We start from the raw sequence: 18185 nt of genomic DNA, 5'->3' as shown, positions 1-18185 counted from the left end.
TAATCCTATATATTTCGATTTAAAAATTAATATTTTTTCGTTAAAGTAATTAATCTTAATTCTTGTTTTTATAATAACTGTCAATTAACAGCTTCAGTGAGAGAACGATTAAAATAAAAGGAAAATATAAATAAATTTTATTTTCTTATTATATATATCATATCTTAAAATTGGCGTGTCACGCTTTTTTGAAGCCTCTATTCGTTGAGGCAGTTAAAGTAATCCGAAAATAGTGAATTTTGGTAATAAGGAATTTTGGGGACGCTCTTTTAAAAACACGGTAAAAATTATGATAATTAAAAAAGACTTATCCAATATGGCGGACGGAAAAGATGCGAAAATCTTAAAGGTTTTCCGATTTCGGCGAAATTTGGATTAAGGGGGCTTACGCGGACGCTGATTTCGAATCCGTGATCAAAATTAGGAAAATCCAAATGGCTGATCCAAAACGGCGGACGAAAGTGTTGCGAAATACATAAAAATTTAAAAATTTCAGCGAAATTAGGTAAATGGGGGTTACTGCGAACGCTGATTTTGATTCCGTGTTCCAAATTTTTAAATTCAATATGGCAGACGAAAATGTTGCGGAAATCAATAAGATTTTCCAAATATGACGAATTTAATAAGACGCAAAGAAATGTAATTATAATTTAAAGCTTAATCGACTATGCTTTGGTGTAAATTTTGTAAGAGAAAATTATATGGTCGTTCAAAAAAAAAAGAATCTTGCGCGTAGCGCTCTGTGAAGTTGGCACCCCTAAATGCGAATATTGGTAATATCATTATTGCATTCGTTTGTCCACTATTTGTCCACGTTTGTCCACCCGTTATTTTCTTTGGTCCACCCTCCAAAAAAAAGTTATGCATAAAAAAAAATTGTAACACCCCCAAGTGATTATTTTACATTATTACGAAAAATATAATAAAAATAGGGTGGACAAATGAAAATAATGGGTGGACAATCACATGCGCGTTGTGGACAAACGATACCCGTGTACATAATTATGAAAAATTATCACTTGGAGATGTTACAATTTTTTTTTGTGTATAACCTTTTTTTGCGGGGTGGACCAAAGAAAATAACGGGTGGACAAACGTGGACAAACAGTGGACAAACGAATGCAATAATGATTTTACCAATATTCGCTTTAAGGTGCCAACTTCACAAAGCAGCTCTGTAAAGTTGGAATCTGTAAATGCGAATATTGGTAATATCATTATTACATTCGTTTGTCCACTGTTTGTCCACGTTTGTCCACCCGTTATTTTCATTTGTCCACCCTCCAAAAAAAAGTTATACACAAAAAAAGATTGTAACATCCCCCAAGTGATTATTTTTCGAGTTCGTATCGATTGCTTGAGAATTCATTTTACTAAATTAATGATTTTTTCGAAAAAATATGAATGAAAAATATAAAAAAAAACGAAGAACAACTGAATAATATTAAAAGAAGACGAAAATCATCATCTTCATGACTATTTCAAGAAGCGGGGAAAAATAAAAAAATAAAAAAAATACGAAAATCAATAATTTAAAATGAAGACAGTTAATTAAAACTAACGGAAAAAAAGGAAAAAACAAATAATAATCTTATAAATTAGACAAATCCGGAAAAAAATTTTAAGGATGTATAAATGCTTAAATTTTTTAAAAAATTAAGTAAAGAAAGAACCTACGTTGTAATTTTAGGGGGATTAACAAACCAGTTTGGTCTTTTCCAGATTTGTTTGTGTATCTCCAATAATTCTGAATCGCGCGCGTAGCGCACGCAGGAAAAGTCTAGTATATATAAATTGTATGTCAATTTTTAATTTGTGATATTATTGTATTATCCTAGTTTTAAGTTAAGATTACATTTTAAAATCGATAATTATTTTGATTCGTATTAATTAACAGACCTGGATATATTGATTCACACTAAAATATTTTAAATACTAAGATCTAGATTGATAAAGGATGTTTCGTTACTTAATTATGATTCATATGCAATTTAATGTCATAATATCATTTATAGTGGTTAATTAAAAGATTTGTCATATGTTACGAATGCTTATACGCAATCAATTGCTTTTTATAGTATTACAGAAATTCCTTAGTTACAATCATGGTCAATATCACTGGTTAGCTGTTGTATTTTACACTGTTCAATTACAGATCATTCCAGCCATAGTTGAAGCGAAAGTGAACTCGACTGACATTGAATGACAGAAAGAAGTTTTAGTAGTTGAATATATTGTAAAAAGTTAATTGTAACTCTCTTTTAATCACATTGTACCATTTTAGTTGATGAAATTATCTTCTTTTAGTTGATCAAATTATCTTCTTTTACTCATTAATCGTTCCAGTGAGGCTGTGAATTGACAGTAATCATAGAAACAAGAATCAGGATTAACTACGTTAAATCCTACGAAAGGGGATATTAAGTTTTAAATCAAAACTCGGGATTAGATCGGAACATTTTTTTTATTAAAGATAATTGTTTATTTTTACAATGTTACAACAATTTGATAAAATTAAATTAATTTTAATTACTTCTTTTAATTCAATTAAATTCATTTTAAGTAATCAATACCGTAATTTAAATAAAATATATATAAAATGTACAATTGCTAATCGCGGGAATTAATTAATCATAAAACTAAAAAGTGTTGCAAGATTAAAAAAAATGATTAACATGCTTCTTTCAATCATCGATTATTAAACTACAAGCAATAAAAGTCAGGCTGTATTTCAAGACAAATTTTATCTGATTGTGTTGCCTCCATTAAATCATGATTGCAAATATGACATAACAAATACCAAATTTCAAGATTTAATTACTGTATCACATTTCAAGATTGGTTTCAGCTAAGAGTTCTTCGGTAGAAACGCTACTGTAGATATAGTATAAGTATATACATAATTTTTGCGTAGGTTTATGATGCGAATTGAATGTAATTTTGACCTTATTTCAATGATAATAATAGACACAATGTGTTATTTATTTATTAGAGAAACGGTATCATTGTCTGTTATTATAAAAATCAAATTATTTTCGCTGCTTTGAACACAGGATCTAAAATAATCTTCCGCAACTTTCACTCTGACGATCACGATTTAATATTGACAAGTACATTACAGATGGAGAAAGACATATCCAAATCTGTATCATGTATCCTAAACTCTTCGCAGAACACTTCCAGGTGCGGAATAGAGCAGCAGTTAATGTACTTGCACGCGAGGCAATTACGGTTATACGTTGCTCTTATATCACTTTATGCTTTTCTTTACGGCGAGTGCAAACTTTACGAAATAAATGATTATAGTTCGCGTAATAAGTATTCAAAGCGGCGTATGTTACGATTTCACTTGGGCTCTTCCGTGTTGTAAAGATACTGTTCAGTTTAATTTACGTACATTTGATTGATTTGATGCATTATTATTATTATTGAAAATAAGACGAACATTTAAGCATGTTCTTTTATATAGTCATAATACCAGCGCAAGAAAAAGTTAAACGAATAGAATAAATAGCATGTTGGAACTGTTGCCGGATGACGAAGGAAATTTTTCCTTTTTTCTCCGTTCATATATATCTCCGGGAAATATCAGAAGAAAGTTTCGAGAAGCGCGTATAAATATAAGAGTTAAGTGGTTAAGTTAATATAACTGCCACCAAAGCGGGAAAGTGCAACTTCGAGAACGCAAGATGTGTGGAGAGCACTTTTACACTGATTCGGTTTCGGTTTCACTGGTACTAATCCTGGGAAATTCGTTTGAGTTACTTAATTTGTTGTAAAAGAAAGTATCGATCGTATCGTACGAATCATGCGATACGCGTAAATGCACATTGTTTGTAATAGGAATGACACGATTGCATTTATAATTGATTCAATACAATATACACTATCTATCAAATTATATTTCCTTACAAATAATATAGCGATATATTGTTAAGTATATATAATAAATGTATAAATTAATATACAATATTTATTCGAATTTTAGAATTGTATTTGTAAGATTTATTTCTTAGTGCTCTTTTCTCCCTACTTGGAATTTATTCTACAGGACTTAAATCTATTAAAAATTACTGATATTTGATGTATCGAATAAGAAATTAAAGAAAAATATCGTGAGTCGTTAAATTGATAATCAATGTAATTTGTAATGTGTGTTATTTCCAACTTTTCAATTTATAATTGCATTTCACAAATTTTACAAATCTAATCGGTTTATAGAGAATTAAAAAATGTATTTATAAATTTGATAAATATATACTTTGACCAAAAATATAGAATTCTTTCTCTTATTTGATTTACTTTTATTGGTTTTCACTTATAATTGTTACGGAAATTCATACAACAAAGGATGAAAAAAACGGTAGAAGATAACTGCTTATTGAAAAATGTAACCGAATATTCTTAGAAGGAAATAACAAGAATCATTTCGTTTTACGATTCAACATAGAAAGTGTCTATTCGCTTTCATTGGCTACTCATAAATAGCATCACTAATCCAGTATTCTTTGCGTATAGATTAATGAACTAGAACGCAACAGGTATCGTGTGTAAGTGGCAACGTATTTCCGTCATGAGTCAAATATAACCTACTTCATAGAATTTTAAAATTCTTATTTTTTTTTAATCTAATCCAAATATTCTCATTTCTATATTAAATTTTATTTTAAATCTATATTTTTTAATCTAATTCATATTCTTGTTTCTATATTAAATTTTTCTAAAGCATGCCGTGTATAAAAATTTGATATTAAAATACAAACTATTATAAACATTTTTTTAAATAATAAATCAATGACAAAAACTGTTATTGCAAACTAGATACTAAAACCATATTTTACATTGTAAAAAAGTGACAGTAATTATAATATTACTAGAGATAAATTATAAGTAAAAATATTATAAGTAAAAAATCTTGAAGCTATTCCGTACATAACAGTTGAACATACAAAATCTTTTTCGTGGAAACTTTGCATTTTTCTTGAGAAGATCATGATTTAAATTGCTTGTGTGTTTTGCGTACTGTCTCGCGGCTTTAAAACAAGTAGCATGGTTCTTAATGAATGAATGGCATTCGTCGCTACGCGGCGCCGCAAAACAATGATGATCATTTAAGCGTAGATAATTGTCACGGATAAAGTATTGCAAGGCTATAAAGGTCTAGCTGGTTGAACCGGCGAAAGTCGTCCATGGTGTATAAATAATAGTAGGATACCTTTCCGTTTAGATTCAGTATAAGTTGGTCTATCGTCTTGATCGCAAAGAAATCGTGATGGGACACCAGGTATTTTTATTTTTATTTGTTTAATATTATATTAATTCTTCTTTTACAAAAAAAATTTCATAAAAAATATTTCTTTTATAAGTTAACAAATGTGTTTGTATAAATTTTAGAATTATCTGTAATTGGAGAGCTAAAGCTAAGTACTTAAATTTGATATAAAGGACTTTGAAATTCTTTTATTAATTATTATTAAGTTGAAAATATTCGCATTATATTAAACATATTACAAAATATTTTTTAAATATTTTTACTAATAGTAAATTTCTTTAAATAGTGGGAGTGTCTAATAGCATTTCTTTGTCTCGGGATTGCTCTTACATCGTCAGCTAGTCGTAGAGAGGAGCTTGAGAAGGCTGCTGAGCTTGCAGTAGAAAAAGCAGCCGAAAGAGCAGCCGAGAGGGCAGTGGAAAAGGCACTTGATGGTGGAAATACCACGACGGAATCCAAACTTGTTCGTGAGTCTTATACCAACATTAGAAAAGATCCGCCCAAGGAGAAGAAAGAAGACGATGATTACAGCGATAGCGGCGGATACGAGGCGGTGGACGATGAAGAAGAGCCAGAAGAAGACACGGATGATTGGAGCAGATATTCAAGAGATCCAACATTTGCGTCTCGACGCACGAAAGATAGAGATTTTCATGCGTGGTCCAGTAAGATCGATATCAAAGATTCGACGGACATCTGGAGAAGATTTCCGAGAAGCGAATGGTCTCACGAGGATACAAGTTGGAATAAACAAAATGAAAAGACTGTCATAACCGTGGAAAAGAAAGTGCCGGTACCTGTGACGATTGAGAAGAAAATTCCGTATTCGGTCTATAAACATGTTCCTTATGAGATCAAAGTGCCCGTACCGCAGCCTTATATGGTGGAGAAGAGGGTGCCTTACCCGGTCAAGGTCTACGTGAATGTTCCGGTTGAAGTTCCAGAGCCTTATCAAGTCGAGAAACAAGTTCCTTACAAAGTGAAGGTCGACAATCCTGTGCCGTACAAAGTCGAGGTACCAATACCGCAGCCTTTTACGATTGAGAAAAGGATTCCAGTCGAGGTTGAGGTACCGATACCGCAGCCATATACTGTTGACAAACCGATACCGTATGAGGTCAAAGTACCGATCGAAATACCTACTCCGTATGAGATTGAGAGAAAGGTACCGGTACCGTTAAAGGTTGCCGTCAATCGGCCGTATCCGGTACCAGTGCCTAAACCATATCCGGTGGAGGTCACCAGACCATATCCGGTAGAAGTGCCCAAACCGTACCCAGTAAGAATCAAAGTACCTGTGGAAAAACCGTATTTTGTGCCGATCAAGAGGCCAGTTCCGGTACCTGTCAAAGTGCCGGATCCTCAACCGTATACCGTAGAGAAACCTGTACCGGTAGAAATAGTGAAACCTTATTTTATCTCGATTAAAGTACCCGTGGACAAGCCTTACGAGGTGTATGAAACAAAGCCGGTACTCGTCCCGGTAAAAAAACCCTTCCCGTATGTTGTGCAAGTGCCGGTACCCGTCAAGCTTGGTTGGAAAAATCGAAACATCAAGGAAGATTTACTGGAGAGCGAAAGCACTAAGACCAAATCATTGCTACGACCGCAATGGTCAGATCGTGAATCATTCACTCGATAAAACCGCAGATGTTTATACTGTTCGCCACAAGCAATTCATCATACGTCATGTACGCGGATATTTTGCATGAAATCGTGACAAGTATATTTTATGTAATTTCAAAAGAGACTGAATACCTATATGAAAGATAAAAATTAATCCAACTGAATTGTGTAAATTAGAATAATAAATTGCAAATTAGAATCATTAACAATTACAATAAGGTTCTAAAAAATTTCAAAATAGTTTAGCAATTAAAATAGATTTCAATTCATAATGAAATGACATGTAAACTACAATTTTGTCACAACATATTACGTAAGATCATTTTATTTAAGATTTTCTCTTATTAACAAAATGTTTTTATATCTTTGTCAATTATTGTACAATATTTTAATAATGTAGCTAAAATATTCGATCATTAGAAAACATCAATCCATCAATATTAATATGATTATAGAAAAGATTTAATCGGTATGTTCTGTAAATTTTATTCTAAAATATATACATATATATACAATGTATATACATGTAATTGAAATATGTATTATGTATTTTTATTTAACGAATGTAGTTAAATATTTGTAAATTATATATTATATATATAGTGAAAACTGGAAATATCATTTCATTAAAGTAATATGCAGTAGTATCGAAAAAATTCAGGATCTCTAAGTGAACCGCGGTCTGAAATTTAATCGCGGTGCAAGGTAAATCTAGCCTATTACGAGGGATGGTTGTCACCATAAAAATAAAAAGTTCATATTTTATTCGCCATAAAATTATTTATATTTAATTATGATTATTTATAAAATGTCACATAAATCTAAAACCTCATGTGCAAATCTAAATTAACTTAAAAAGAAGAACTATCAGGTAAGTCAAAAATGGCACAACCACAGTTCTAGCGTTAACTAATTGTTTTTAAATTATGTAACACGAAACTCTCTAATAGTCCTACGCAACAGGATGTGCATACATATATTTCGTTGATTTATATGAGTTTATTTATAATTATTATCTCCAATGTGTAAATAAAACTAAAACACGTCATGACTGTGAAATTACTTTTCTAATTATTTTCCTAGTCACTTCCCTATATGCGCTTGATTAGGGGAAAGGAAGTGAAGGACGGTCGTAAAACTGTGGTAATAAAACCAAACTTTGTTTTTGTTATTGAGCGTATCGCTATTTACGTAAAAATTGGAAATGACTTTGCTAATCAATTCGCACACTGTGTTTTTGCTGTGATACTTGCATTAAATTTTAAATTCCTGACTACGACGTAATGGAGAAAATGAAATCTTTTTACTTATTTGTTTCAACGTAATTAGAATAAGAAAATCGTGTGATCTTCGTGTAGTATTAATAAATAATAACCTATTTAATAAAAACTAATAAAATTAAATTTTTTTAATAAAAATAATTATATATTTATAAAGGGTTTCCACACATGACTGTTTAAACTTGATATAACAAATTTTATATATAATAGTTCAAACATTTACATATTATACATATATTTCGTTTTATCAAAGTTTAATAAAAATATTCCCTGCATTAAGCAGTGAAAATGCAATTTCTGTTGATATCATCAAGAATCTTAGTTACTTTAATCTGCTCTAATTTTAACCGACGTAATGTCTGAACATTCACTTTTTTCTTCTTCAGCAATAATTAGTCTCGCTTACTTTTTTCATTTTTTTCGCTATATAGCTATCTTTACAGATACGCATCTATCTTTGAATATCAAATTAAAAATTAAAATTTCGAATATAATTGCATTTAAAAACAAATGTATTTCCAATCTTTAATTAGTAAAATAACTCTATAATTTGTTTAATTCATCGCACTTTTCTCTTTGCGTTTCCTTCTTTACAATATAATTATATATTTTAGCTAAATTTATAAATCTATTTTTTGGGCCTTTCCATTTTTTATTAAATGTCTTAAATATTTTATATTACCTTTCAATATTCAAATTGTATACTTAAATTTTCTTTCTTCTTGCTATTTTCTTTTATCAATACATAATCCTTTCAGTATATTTTCTAATTGCTGCGAATAATTAAATTCGCTATGCGGATGCAATAACTAGCAATAATTAGTAAGTATTGTATAAAACGTCTGATATCACTTTGTATCAAAAGTTCACTCGAATCCAATCTCAATTACCTTTATTATCGCCGTATGCTTTTAGACGTTATCTTTCTCGTATTAATGTCAAGTATTTTAAAAGCATCTCCCAATTGGAGCAAGTCGTCGTGAGTCAATTTGCCGTGTGGCTCTCCTAGGAAGCAGCACATAAACGCGGTCAATCTCACATCGGCGCAATGTTCTTAAGATCTATATCTCCTCCTTGCCCCGTTCCACCATCCTCTCACCGGACACTTTTCACTTTTTCTCTCCTCCTACCGTTCTCGATTCTTCCTCTCGCGCTCTCCCTCGGACCGCAGGGGAGACCGTTAAGCCTCCATCGTCATGTTCCTCGTCTCGGCCGAGAGAACTCGTATACATACAGTATACCGCGTGTCCTTCCGTGGGGACCGGATACGGAGGGGGTCACTGCAGAATCCTGCCGGACGGTACGCACGAGCGAGAAACTTCTACGAGATGGATAATGGCGGAGAAAGATTGGCTCGGTTGAAAAGAGAAGGGTAATGATAGCAAAGGAGGAATAGAAACGCATCTACGCGCCCAGTGGCGTAGATGGACAGGATCAAAAGGACGAAAAATATTTCAACTCGTGATAGGAGAATCGAGATATTATATATATATATGTACATCATTATTTAGCAAAAGAGTGTAACGCGCAATTACAAAATTTTTCAGAAAACCTGAAGACAGCAATCCTTTGTAGATAATATCTTTTTTAATTTCTTTTTCGACAAAACGTTCTCTCATTCGTATCAAAATTTCACGAACGCTATTATGTGATCGTTAATTCGGAATTCTTCATTTTTAAACGTCTTTTCTTACGTGTTTACTTATTTCGAGTGACAGGTAGTTGTAAAACATTCTCATTTCCGACGAACGTACTTTCTAGTTTTGATTCTTTTTAATATTGCCGTCGAAGGAACTTCCGGTGTTCCGTAATTTTCCGCAGTGGCTACGCCGTTGCTCGCGATTATGGAAGCACTGTAGCTTGTGTCTAGGATTTATGAAAAAAAAAATGCCATAACGCTCCGTGTACGTCGGGCAAGCGACCAGACGCGTGTTTCACTTTTCCGCGAGAGTGCAGAGGGGCCCGCTTGGTACATGTCGGGGGAAAGCGGGCTATAAAGACAGTGGCATCTTGGGGGGAAGCATTCAGTAAAGTCTGGACATTGACCAGATCGTGAGACTTGGTAGTCATGAGAATTTTGGTAAGTTCGCTCTCTCGTCCGGGGCGAAATTAGTTGCATTTACATTCTCAAATTAGCTTCGTTTAATCATCTTGCCTGCGCATCATCTTATCGAGATTTTAAGTATGCATATTGAGCCGTGAGAGAAGTGTTAGTTTTTAAACCAAATTATTCAAAGGTCGTTTAAATTGATTAATATTATTTCGACATTAAAAGTAAATTTAATTTATTACAATCGAAAAACAAAAAGCAATAGCTGATCTGGATAGTCAGGCTTACATATTTTATGTAACCTGCTACACTATGTCACGTTGTCGAGGCCATTAACAACCGTAGCACTTAACGTATAGCATTTTTCCAAGAAGTAAATCATTGATGCTGCAACAGTAAGCGACTGATATAATCAGTATGACGTTTCGATTACAGTTTCTCACGGTGTTAGTGGGGCTGCTGGCCTTGGCCGTGTGTGAGAAGAAAAAGGAGATTACAAGTAAGCCGAGCAAAAATGCTGAACGCGAGAAAAAACAGGATAAACGCGGACTGAGTCATATCGAGGCAGACTACGGAGGACACGATGGCGGTTACGGTGGCGGCGATGGCGGCGGCTTTGAAATTGCCCACGACCTCGGCGGCGGAGATATCGGTGGAGGACACATCGGTGGTGGACACATCGGTGGCGGACACGACATTGGCGGTGGTTATGATGGCGGTTATGGTGGCGGTTACGGTGGCGGTTACGGTGGCGGCGATGGCGGTGGTCATGATGGTGGTTACGGTTACGGTGGCGGTGGCGGTGGCGATGACGGTGGCAAGATCAAGCAGATCACGATCGTGAAGACCGAGAAGGTGCCTTATCCGGTCGAGAAGAAGGTTCACTATCCGGTGGAAAAAGAAATTCCGTATCCGGTGAAAGTGCCAGTACCGCAGCCCTATCCGGTTGAGAAAAAGATCCCGGTACCGGTGAAGGTTTTGGTAAAGGTACCGGTTCACATACCGCAGCCGTATCCCGTTGAGAAGAAGGTGCCTTATCCGGTTCACGTGCCGGTAGAAAGACCGATACCCTACAAAGTATATATCCCCCAGCCGTATCCGGTCGAAAAGAAAATACCGTATCCAGTGAAAGTACCGGTACCGCAACCGTTCCCAGTGGAGAAGCCCGTGCCGTACACTGTGAAGGTTCCAGTGCATGTAGCGCAACCCTTCCCCGTGGAGAAGCCAGTACCGTACCCCGTGACAGTGCCCGTCGATCGACCGTACCCAGTACACGTGGCTAAACCATATCCGGTCCCAGTTGAGAAACCAGTACCGTATCCAGTTGAGAAGAAGGTACCCTACCCAGTCAAAGTTCATGTGGAGCGACCAGTAGGAGTGCCCGTAGAGAAACCAGTGCCCTACCACGTTAAAGTACCGGTACCGGCGCCGTATCCAGTAGAGAAGCCAATACCTGTGCCGGTCGAGAAACCGGTGCCCTACGCCGTAAAAGTGCCTTACGAACGACCCGTGCCGGTTCACGTGACGAAGCCAGTGGCTGTGCCGGTGCCTAAGCCGGTACCGTATCCCGTAAAAGTGCCGGTGGCGGTACCAGTGCACGAGCACGACTCCGGGATTGGAGGTGATGATTACGAGTCCAGCTTCGGGGGACACTCGGGATATTAGTATCGAAAAGCGTGGCAGTGGAGGATTTTCTTTTTCAATTCGAAAAGAAATTAACGAGAGAGAAATGAAAATACGTTAGAATGAAGTAAATGATAATCAAAAGAAAATAATCGAATTTGTCAATTCGACTGAATGATTTTAGTCAATTTTGTATATAAAAGCATTAAATTGTATATACATATAATCATGAAAAAAAGAAACTAGAATTAGATCGTGTTAATTTGTATAAATTAAATTCGGGATGCATAGATAGACTGGGTAAGTGATTCATAGAGGGGCCCAACATTTGCAAATTCTCCACTGCATCGTACGAACGAACGTATCGGCGCGCATTACGGAATATCGCAATAACACTTCTTCTACATTGTTTTCAAACGCATTGCGTCGAGAAGAAAATCAGAGAGCAATGTGTGATTCGTAACGCGGTCAACGGCTGATCTTTCATACGGGAGCGTTAACGAAGCGTTTCCTCGGGTACTCGCGAGTCTCGAATTTATTTTTCGAAGTGCAAGTCTGCGAGGTAAACGCGGACGTATTTATTTTTCTAACTTAACGTCGTTCTCACTGCGGGGTCCTACGAGGGAAAGATGAGTTTGCAGAACAGCCGTTTTGCGCCGTGAAAGATGATTATGGGTCTCCGAGTCTGCTTAGACAGCGCTAACGATTTCTTAGATATATAGTATCGACAACTTAAGTACCTACGAGAACATATGTACTGTGTTTCTTACGACGTTCGGAACTTGTAACGAACGTCGTTGTACGATGTCTTTCGCTTCTTTCTAATAAAACCAAAGAGCAAAACGACAGCCTTGGAATTCATCCTAGCCTCATTGCTATTCTTTAGAGAAGATATGAAAACTCTTGTTTATTTTTATATGCTTGACCTTCTTTAATAAATTTTGCATACTAAGCAATTTGCAGCTCTTGTACTCCTTTCCCTTGCGAGCGAAATTGAATTAGGTATCAAATTAATATTCAGCTCAGTCACAGTATACACTAGATTTCTTGAACATTCATTGGAGATCAAGCAGTTGAACAGTAAAGTGATTTATATGTTACGAGACAGATTTTCTCTGTTTACGTTTCTCACGCCAGCGTCAATAATCCTTGAACTTCGTGTAGCGTGACGAATTATTTATCTCCGATCGCGTGCATTCGATAATGCACGGTATTAGCTCCGCACGAGCGGTATTTGATTGTAACCGAGACGCTGTTCCGGTTCCTTGTTCCGGCGGCGGGGAGCCGGAAAGAGATAGAGCCGCGCGGCGAAAGCCATTTTCGTAATTTTGGCCGCAGCGTACGCGGAAATTCGCCCGATAATTAGCTAAAAAGTCTCTATGCGTAATTAAGCCTCGTACGGTCGATGGAAAAAGGACTTTCTTTTATCTAGCATGACTAACGAAGGAAAGAGCGCATACGTAACACTTCCGATTCGATGATATCAGCGTCCTGTTCTGCCTCGCGACCTATCATTCAGATCGTGCGAATCTCAGGTATTAAAACCGACTCGTTCGCGCATCATATTAGCTGCAAACGCGTGTAACGAGAGTGTCGGAGAAAGGGCCTCCTCTCTTTCTCCTGATCTACCAATGAGCAGATCACAAGAGGAGGAGCACGGGATCGCGAATCAAAAGTGAAATCGCCGATCTCGTGCACGAGGCACGCGGCTACGCAGAATTGTTTGCAACGGGATTATCCGCTTCGGGCGTATTGGAAACTACATATGAAAGTACGTAGCAGGTGTTCTTTTATTGCCAAATCAGCAAGACTAGACTTGTTGAAATAATAACGTACCCTGCAGAACGTAAATGCTATATGCAATTTATCAGATAATATTATTATTGCAAGAGCTAATATTATATTGTACTGTACGATTTTTCCCGTTGCTACAATAATGCCGCAATTTTCACACAGTATTTCATATTAAATTTTAATTACCGCTGTCGCAATTACAAAGATTGTCGAAAGAGTTAAAAATACTCTGATCCCGTAATTTTTTTATCTACGCGAGATCGATCGTGAATGAATTAAAATAATGTTTGAAATTTGACGAGTACTCACCGTATATAGGGAATATTGGCCGGGATGTGATACTTCGCTCCTGGATCGAAATCGTCTTCGGATCGCAAAACCGGTGGCTTCGTGCCTGTGTATTGCTCCTTTAGCCGGTGCCAGTGACAATTATACTCCTCTTTATTGACGTAGCCGCGGAAGACGTCCCATCGCCACCTATCCATCGCGATGCTGAAGGGCAGCAGCACCAGTTTGTCCATCGCCAAGGAGAAGAGGTAGTTGATGTCCGCGGAGCGTTCATCGATGAACGTATTCGCCAGACCCAGAGTTTGCAGATGCTGCGGCGTCGTGACGCTCAAAGCGACGGCTTCGCCGACCGCCTCGTGGAATCCTGATGATTATAGTAATAAGCAACAGTATACGTAATAACTAGATGAAGAATCGCGCAAATTATCACGTTTGTTTTCTTCGACAGTTGTTATTGGAAAACGTTTCGCTTGTAATAGATTTTATAATAATAGTTATCAGTGGGGTTAATGTGGATTTTTCTTTTTCTTATACGTTGCTGTTAGACGATTATGTTCATGGTTACGACAAGGTATCCTTACAGTCGAGTGATAAAAGGTCTCCATTCTATTTCAAACGCAGTAACCACGAATATAAATTCTGGATTTCAGATTTCGAGTTTCGTCGTGAACGTTTTAAAGGAGTTTGACTGTTTGATAATCGAACGGTGAAAGTCGACGTCAGACTAAACAGATGGCTTGTCGTTGAGTTCCGTCTACGATTATCGCAAAATTTCTCGAGGTTCTCCGCGGATAACCCGGTGACTTTTTGCGCTTGATGCGATTTAACACTAACCAGGATGTAATTACGTTTAGCGCGGATTAGTCGAGCGTGGCAGATGATGCTGATTATTTCCCTTTTCTTCAATCACATTTCCCCATGCAAAATGCATACACGCCTTGAACGCATAATTAATAGTAGTGTGATTTCGTAATTTGGAATTAACGTTAATAAGGCGTTACAAATACACGAAGGAATGCAGATGAAAATCTGTGATAAAAATTATTGGAGAATGCAGGCAAATTTTGTTGTCGAGGTAATTCTGTAATAATTCTGAATTGTGTAACGACCCGGATTTCGATAGGAGCGATAGACCGTCTACGTGACGATGGCTGAGTCGAGGTAGATTTGATCATGATGTAAGAAGACCAGGTCTAACTTATTTCAAAGATGAGCAGTTGTTTAAAATAATGATTTTTTAAAATGAAATTTGTGACTAACCAAAAGTTGGTCAGAAATGTCGTGAATTAATATAAAAATGTTGTATATTAGAAATTTGCTAAATTATATTTAACTGTCGCAATGTTACTGGTCTTTTTACATCATGGATTGACGTTCGCAGATTTTACGCGAAGTCATTATCGAACGATCGACAAGGCCACCGATGCGAAGCTGTACTCGTTTTGATTCAAAACAATCCGTGTTCCGGTGTGAGGCGAACGACCGGGTCGACCGACAGGCCAGCCGTTGCTGCGGTGAAAGCGCGATTAAACCGTAATAAAAATATTTTAACGTGCGCCCGACGCCAATGTACGAGAGTAACATCCACTCGCCTATTCGCGAGTACTGTAGTCCGTAGCACGCGGCGTACACCTCGAGCATGTCGTACTCGCTCTCGCTTTCGCGCTATTAGCCGTAAGACGCACACAGGTCGGCTGTGCCTTCCGGAAGTCGGCCGAGAGTCGGACCCGTCGCTCTTATGCAACGCGTTGTCGTCTGTCCGGCACGCATGCCATCACCAAGGCAGTTTTATAGCCTTTTGTCCCAGAGTCTGCGTTTTTCTTCCCGGCGTGACGCAATTTCTAATTAATGCACTTACGCATCACACGAAATATCAACGTCATTAAGAACGGATGTTGATGTCCCTTTTTCAAGCTATCTTAATACTTTTATAATAAGCGTTATTATGTACCTATTCCTTTATATATTGAAAGAGACAGAGACAGAGAAAAAATACAGTATAGTTTTATTTTAATAATTGAAATTTTGTTTCGTATTTTGCGATTTGTTTTACCGTCTTATTCTTGATTTCTGTCTTGTTCAATATTTATTATTTTTTGAGTTTCGTAAAACTTATAATAATTATATAAAATTTGAAATTCATAAGTTAATTTAGTAAACGTAAGCTTTAATTAACAATCGCACGTAAATTGATCACGTTATAATTTAAAAAAATTTGTTATAAGTTTATTTAATATACTAATTATAGAAAATATGTATTATATTGTATAATTGAATGTATATAGTACATAAATTGAAGACTTCAAACGTAATTACCTGGATTAGCACCGTCACGAAATTCGCGAGGTAGACCACTGTACCTCAAGAAATACTGAATATGTGCCATCTCGTGATGCAAAGTTACCAAATCTTTCATTGTCACTTTTGTACACATTTTGATTCTAAGCATAAAAGTATAATAAGCATATTAGAAACTTTTATTTCTGTTTTATAATCTTAACAGCATGAGTTTAATAAGTAAAAATGTTTAATGCCTGCAAAATGTTTATGCTGAGTAAAATTATTGATGAACGTGTCAACCTGTAATCTATGCGATTGCAAAAGTCCCACGCGGACGCTTGGCAGATTAATGGGCGGTCACCAGGATCGGCGATTATGCTTCCGGCCCAGAATTCCGGCGGCAATGCGCTCAAATTCAAGGACAGGTAGAATTCCTCGGCTACTCGAATCATGTCAATAGGTGTGTAGCCCTAATAATATAATGTAATCAGTTGTATATTATATAGTACTTATCAATTGATTATATTCTCTAAAACTACACAAAAAGGATACTTGAAGTATCTAAAGATTAAACTGAATACAAATCGGAAAATAATTTTGTTGGATAATTAAAATAATTATATAGAACGATCAAGACGGTTTTTAGAATGTCGAAACTTTATGCAATACTCGTAATACTTAAGCGTCATAATTATTACATTTTGATGGCCTAATAAAGTTGTTTTTATTTTTCTATCTAAATTTTTACAAATTTTAACAAAATTTTCCTTTTTTTCTACAAAAATATTATACAATATATGTAACATTAATTATAAAATAAAAAAAACGAAGGGAGGATCTTACTTGAGCCCGCATTTCCTGCGTGACGTCGGGATATGTTTTACCGGGATACGGCAAAGTAACATCCAAAAGATTGGTCCAAGACTGTCCCCATATATTACCTAATAATAAATAATGAGTAAAAAACAGTATAGTTACATAAAACCAAATAATTATACACATGGGAAGAATAATTTTGCTAACGTATTTAAAAATTAGCTAGGTATAGATCTAAAAATAATTTTTTTTTGGACAAAATAATTATGACGCTTAAATATCATGAGTAATGTTACAAAAAATTTCGACATTCTGAGAACCACCTTGAGTGTCCAATATAATTATTTTTGATAATCCAACAAAAATTATTTTCAAACCTATATTTAGCTTAATTCTTAGATACTCCAGTAAAATCGTTCTTTCCGTGCAAGTAATTAATTGATAGTTAATTGCTAACGATATAATTGCTAATAAACCTATAATAATATTTAAAACATTCTGAAATAAATATCATGATTTTTTTACCGAGAATGTGAGACGGAAGAGGGGTGTGTATGCCAATTTTTTCAGGACCATAAAGATCCCTCAGCTTTCTACGAATATAAGCGTGCAGTTCTTCGTAAAGTGGACGTATCATTTCCCAAGCTTCATCAATGTCTTGTTGAAAATTAGGAGATTCGTAAGGGAACATCCAATATTCGGCGGCATCGGTAAAGTCTATAAAAAGAAATAAATGTAATATTAATCCTCAACATTTCAAGCAACTTTTAATACAACTTAATTAACGTGCATCGTATTTCATGTATATCTATCAATTAATCCAAATGAAATGATCTTGTCACTCGCTAAAGATTAGAAATGTGAAAAATTCTTGACGATGAAATAAGTTCAACGCTAGGATCTTTTTGCAATCTTGCATGAAACGAAATTATACGCTGACCGACTTCATCGGGGATTCCATTTGACACATCATACTTCCGGCATATAGAATTAAAGTTATAGACATACTATTCATTCTTGCAGCATCATTGGTCAACGCAATAAGTTGATGATACAGGTCCCTAATCGGCCTGCCACTTCGTCTTCTCCACTCGGTCCAGACGTACTGCAGTTCGTCCCAGTCTCGACTTTTTGCCATGATTTGCGATATATCTAT

The 18185-nt window shown here is 35.8% G+C and overlaps 3 protein-coding genes across 3 annotated transcripts in view; 2 read left to right on the top strand and 1 right to left on the bottom strand.

Moving 5' to 3' along the window:
• Nucleotides 1-18185, bottom strand: part of Ance-3 (angiotensin-converting enzyme Ance-3) — a 55643-nt gene that overhangs the window by 30045 nt on the left and 7413 nt on the right. Inside the window, exons 5-10 of the mRNA XM_018537117.1 lie at nt 18038-18181; nt 17555-17746; nt 17057-17154; nt 16514-16683; nt 16250-16374; nt 13955-14297 (exon numbers count right to left, since the gene is read on the bottom strand). Of these exons, the coding sequence (XP_018392619.1) occupies nt 13955-14297; nt 16250-16374; nt 16514-16683; nt 17057-17154; nt 17555-17746; nt 18038-18181 (1072 nt within the window). The remainder of the gene's footprint in view (nt 1-13954; nt 14298-16249; nt 16375-16513; nt 16684-17056; nt 17155-17554; nt 17747-18037; nt 18182-18185) is intronic.
• LOC108771628 (BCL-6 corepressor-like protein 1) lies at nt 5273-6914 on the top strand. Its single transcript, XM_018536968.1, has 2 exons — nt 5273-5284; nt 5559-6914. The coding sequence occupies exons 1-2, from the start codon at nt 5273-5275 to the stop codon at nt 6912-6914; spliced, it is 1368 nt and encodes a 455-aa protein (XP_018392470.1).
• Nucleotides 10646-11893, top strand: LOC108771756 (tetra-peptide repeat homeobox protein 1). Its single transcript, XM_018537118.1, has one exon. The coding sequence runs from the start codon at nt 10646-10648 to the stop codon at nt 11891-11893; it is 1248 nt and encodes a 415-aa protein (XP_018392620.1).

The sequence above is a fragment of the Cyphomyrmex costatus genome, unplaced genomic scaffold, assembly GCF_001594065.2.
Source record: "Cyphomyrmex costatus isolate MS0001 unplaced genomic scaffold, Ccosl1.0 scaffold164, whole genome shotgun sequence".
Taxonomy (NCBI): domain Eukaryota; kingdom Metazoa; phylum Arthropoda; class Insecta; order Hymenoptera; family Formicidae; genus Cyphomyrmex; species Cyphomyrmex costatus.
Note: the sequence above shows the minus strand (reverse complement) of the source record. Positions and strands in the feature narration are given on the sequence as shown.

What these genes read in the sequence shown, in the direction of transcription:
- LOC108771756 (XM_018537118.1), top strand. Translation starts at nt 10,646, where the DNA reads ATGACGTTTCGATTACAGTTTCTCACGGTGTTAGTGGGGCTGCTGGCC.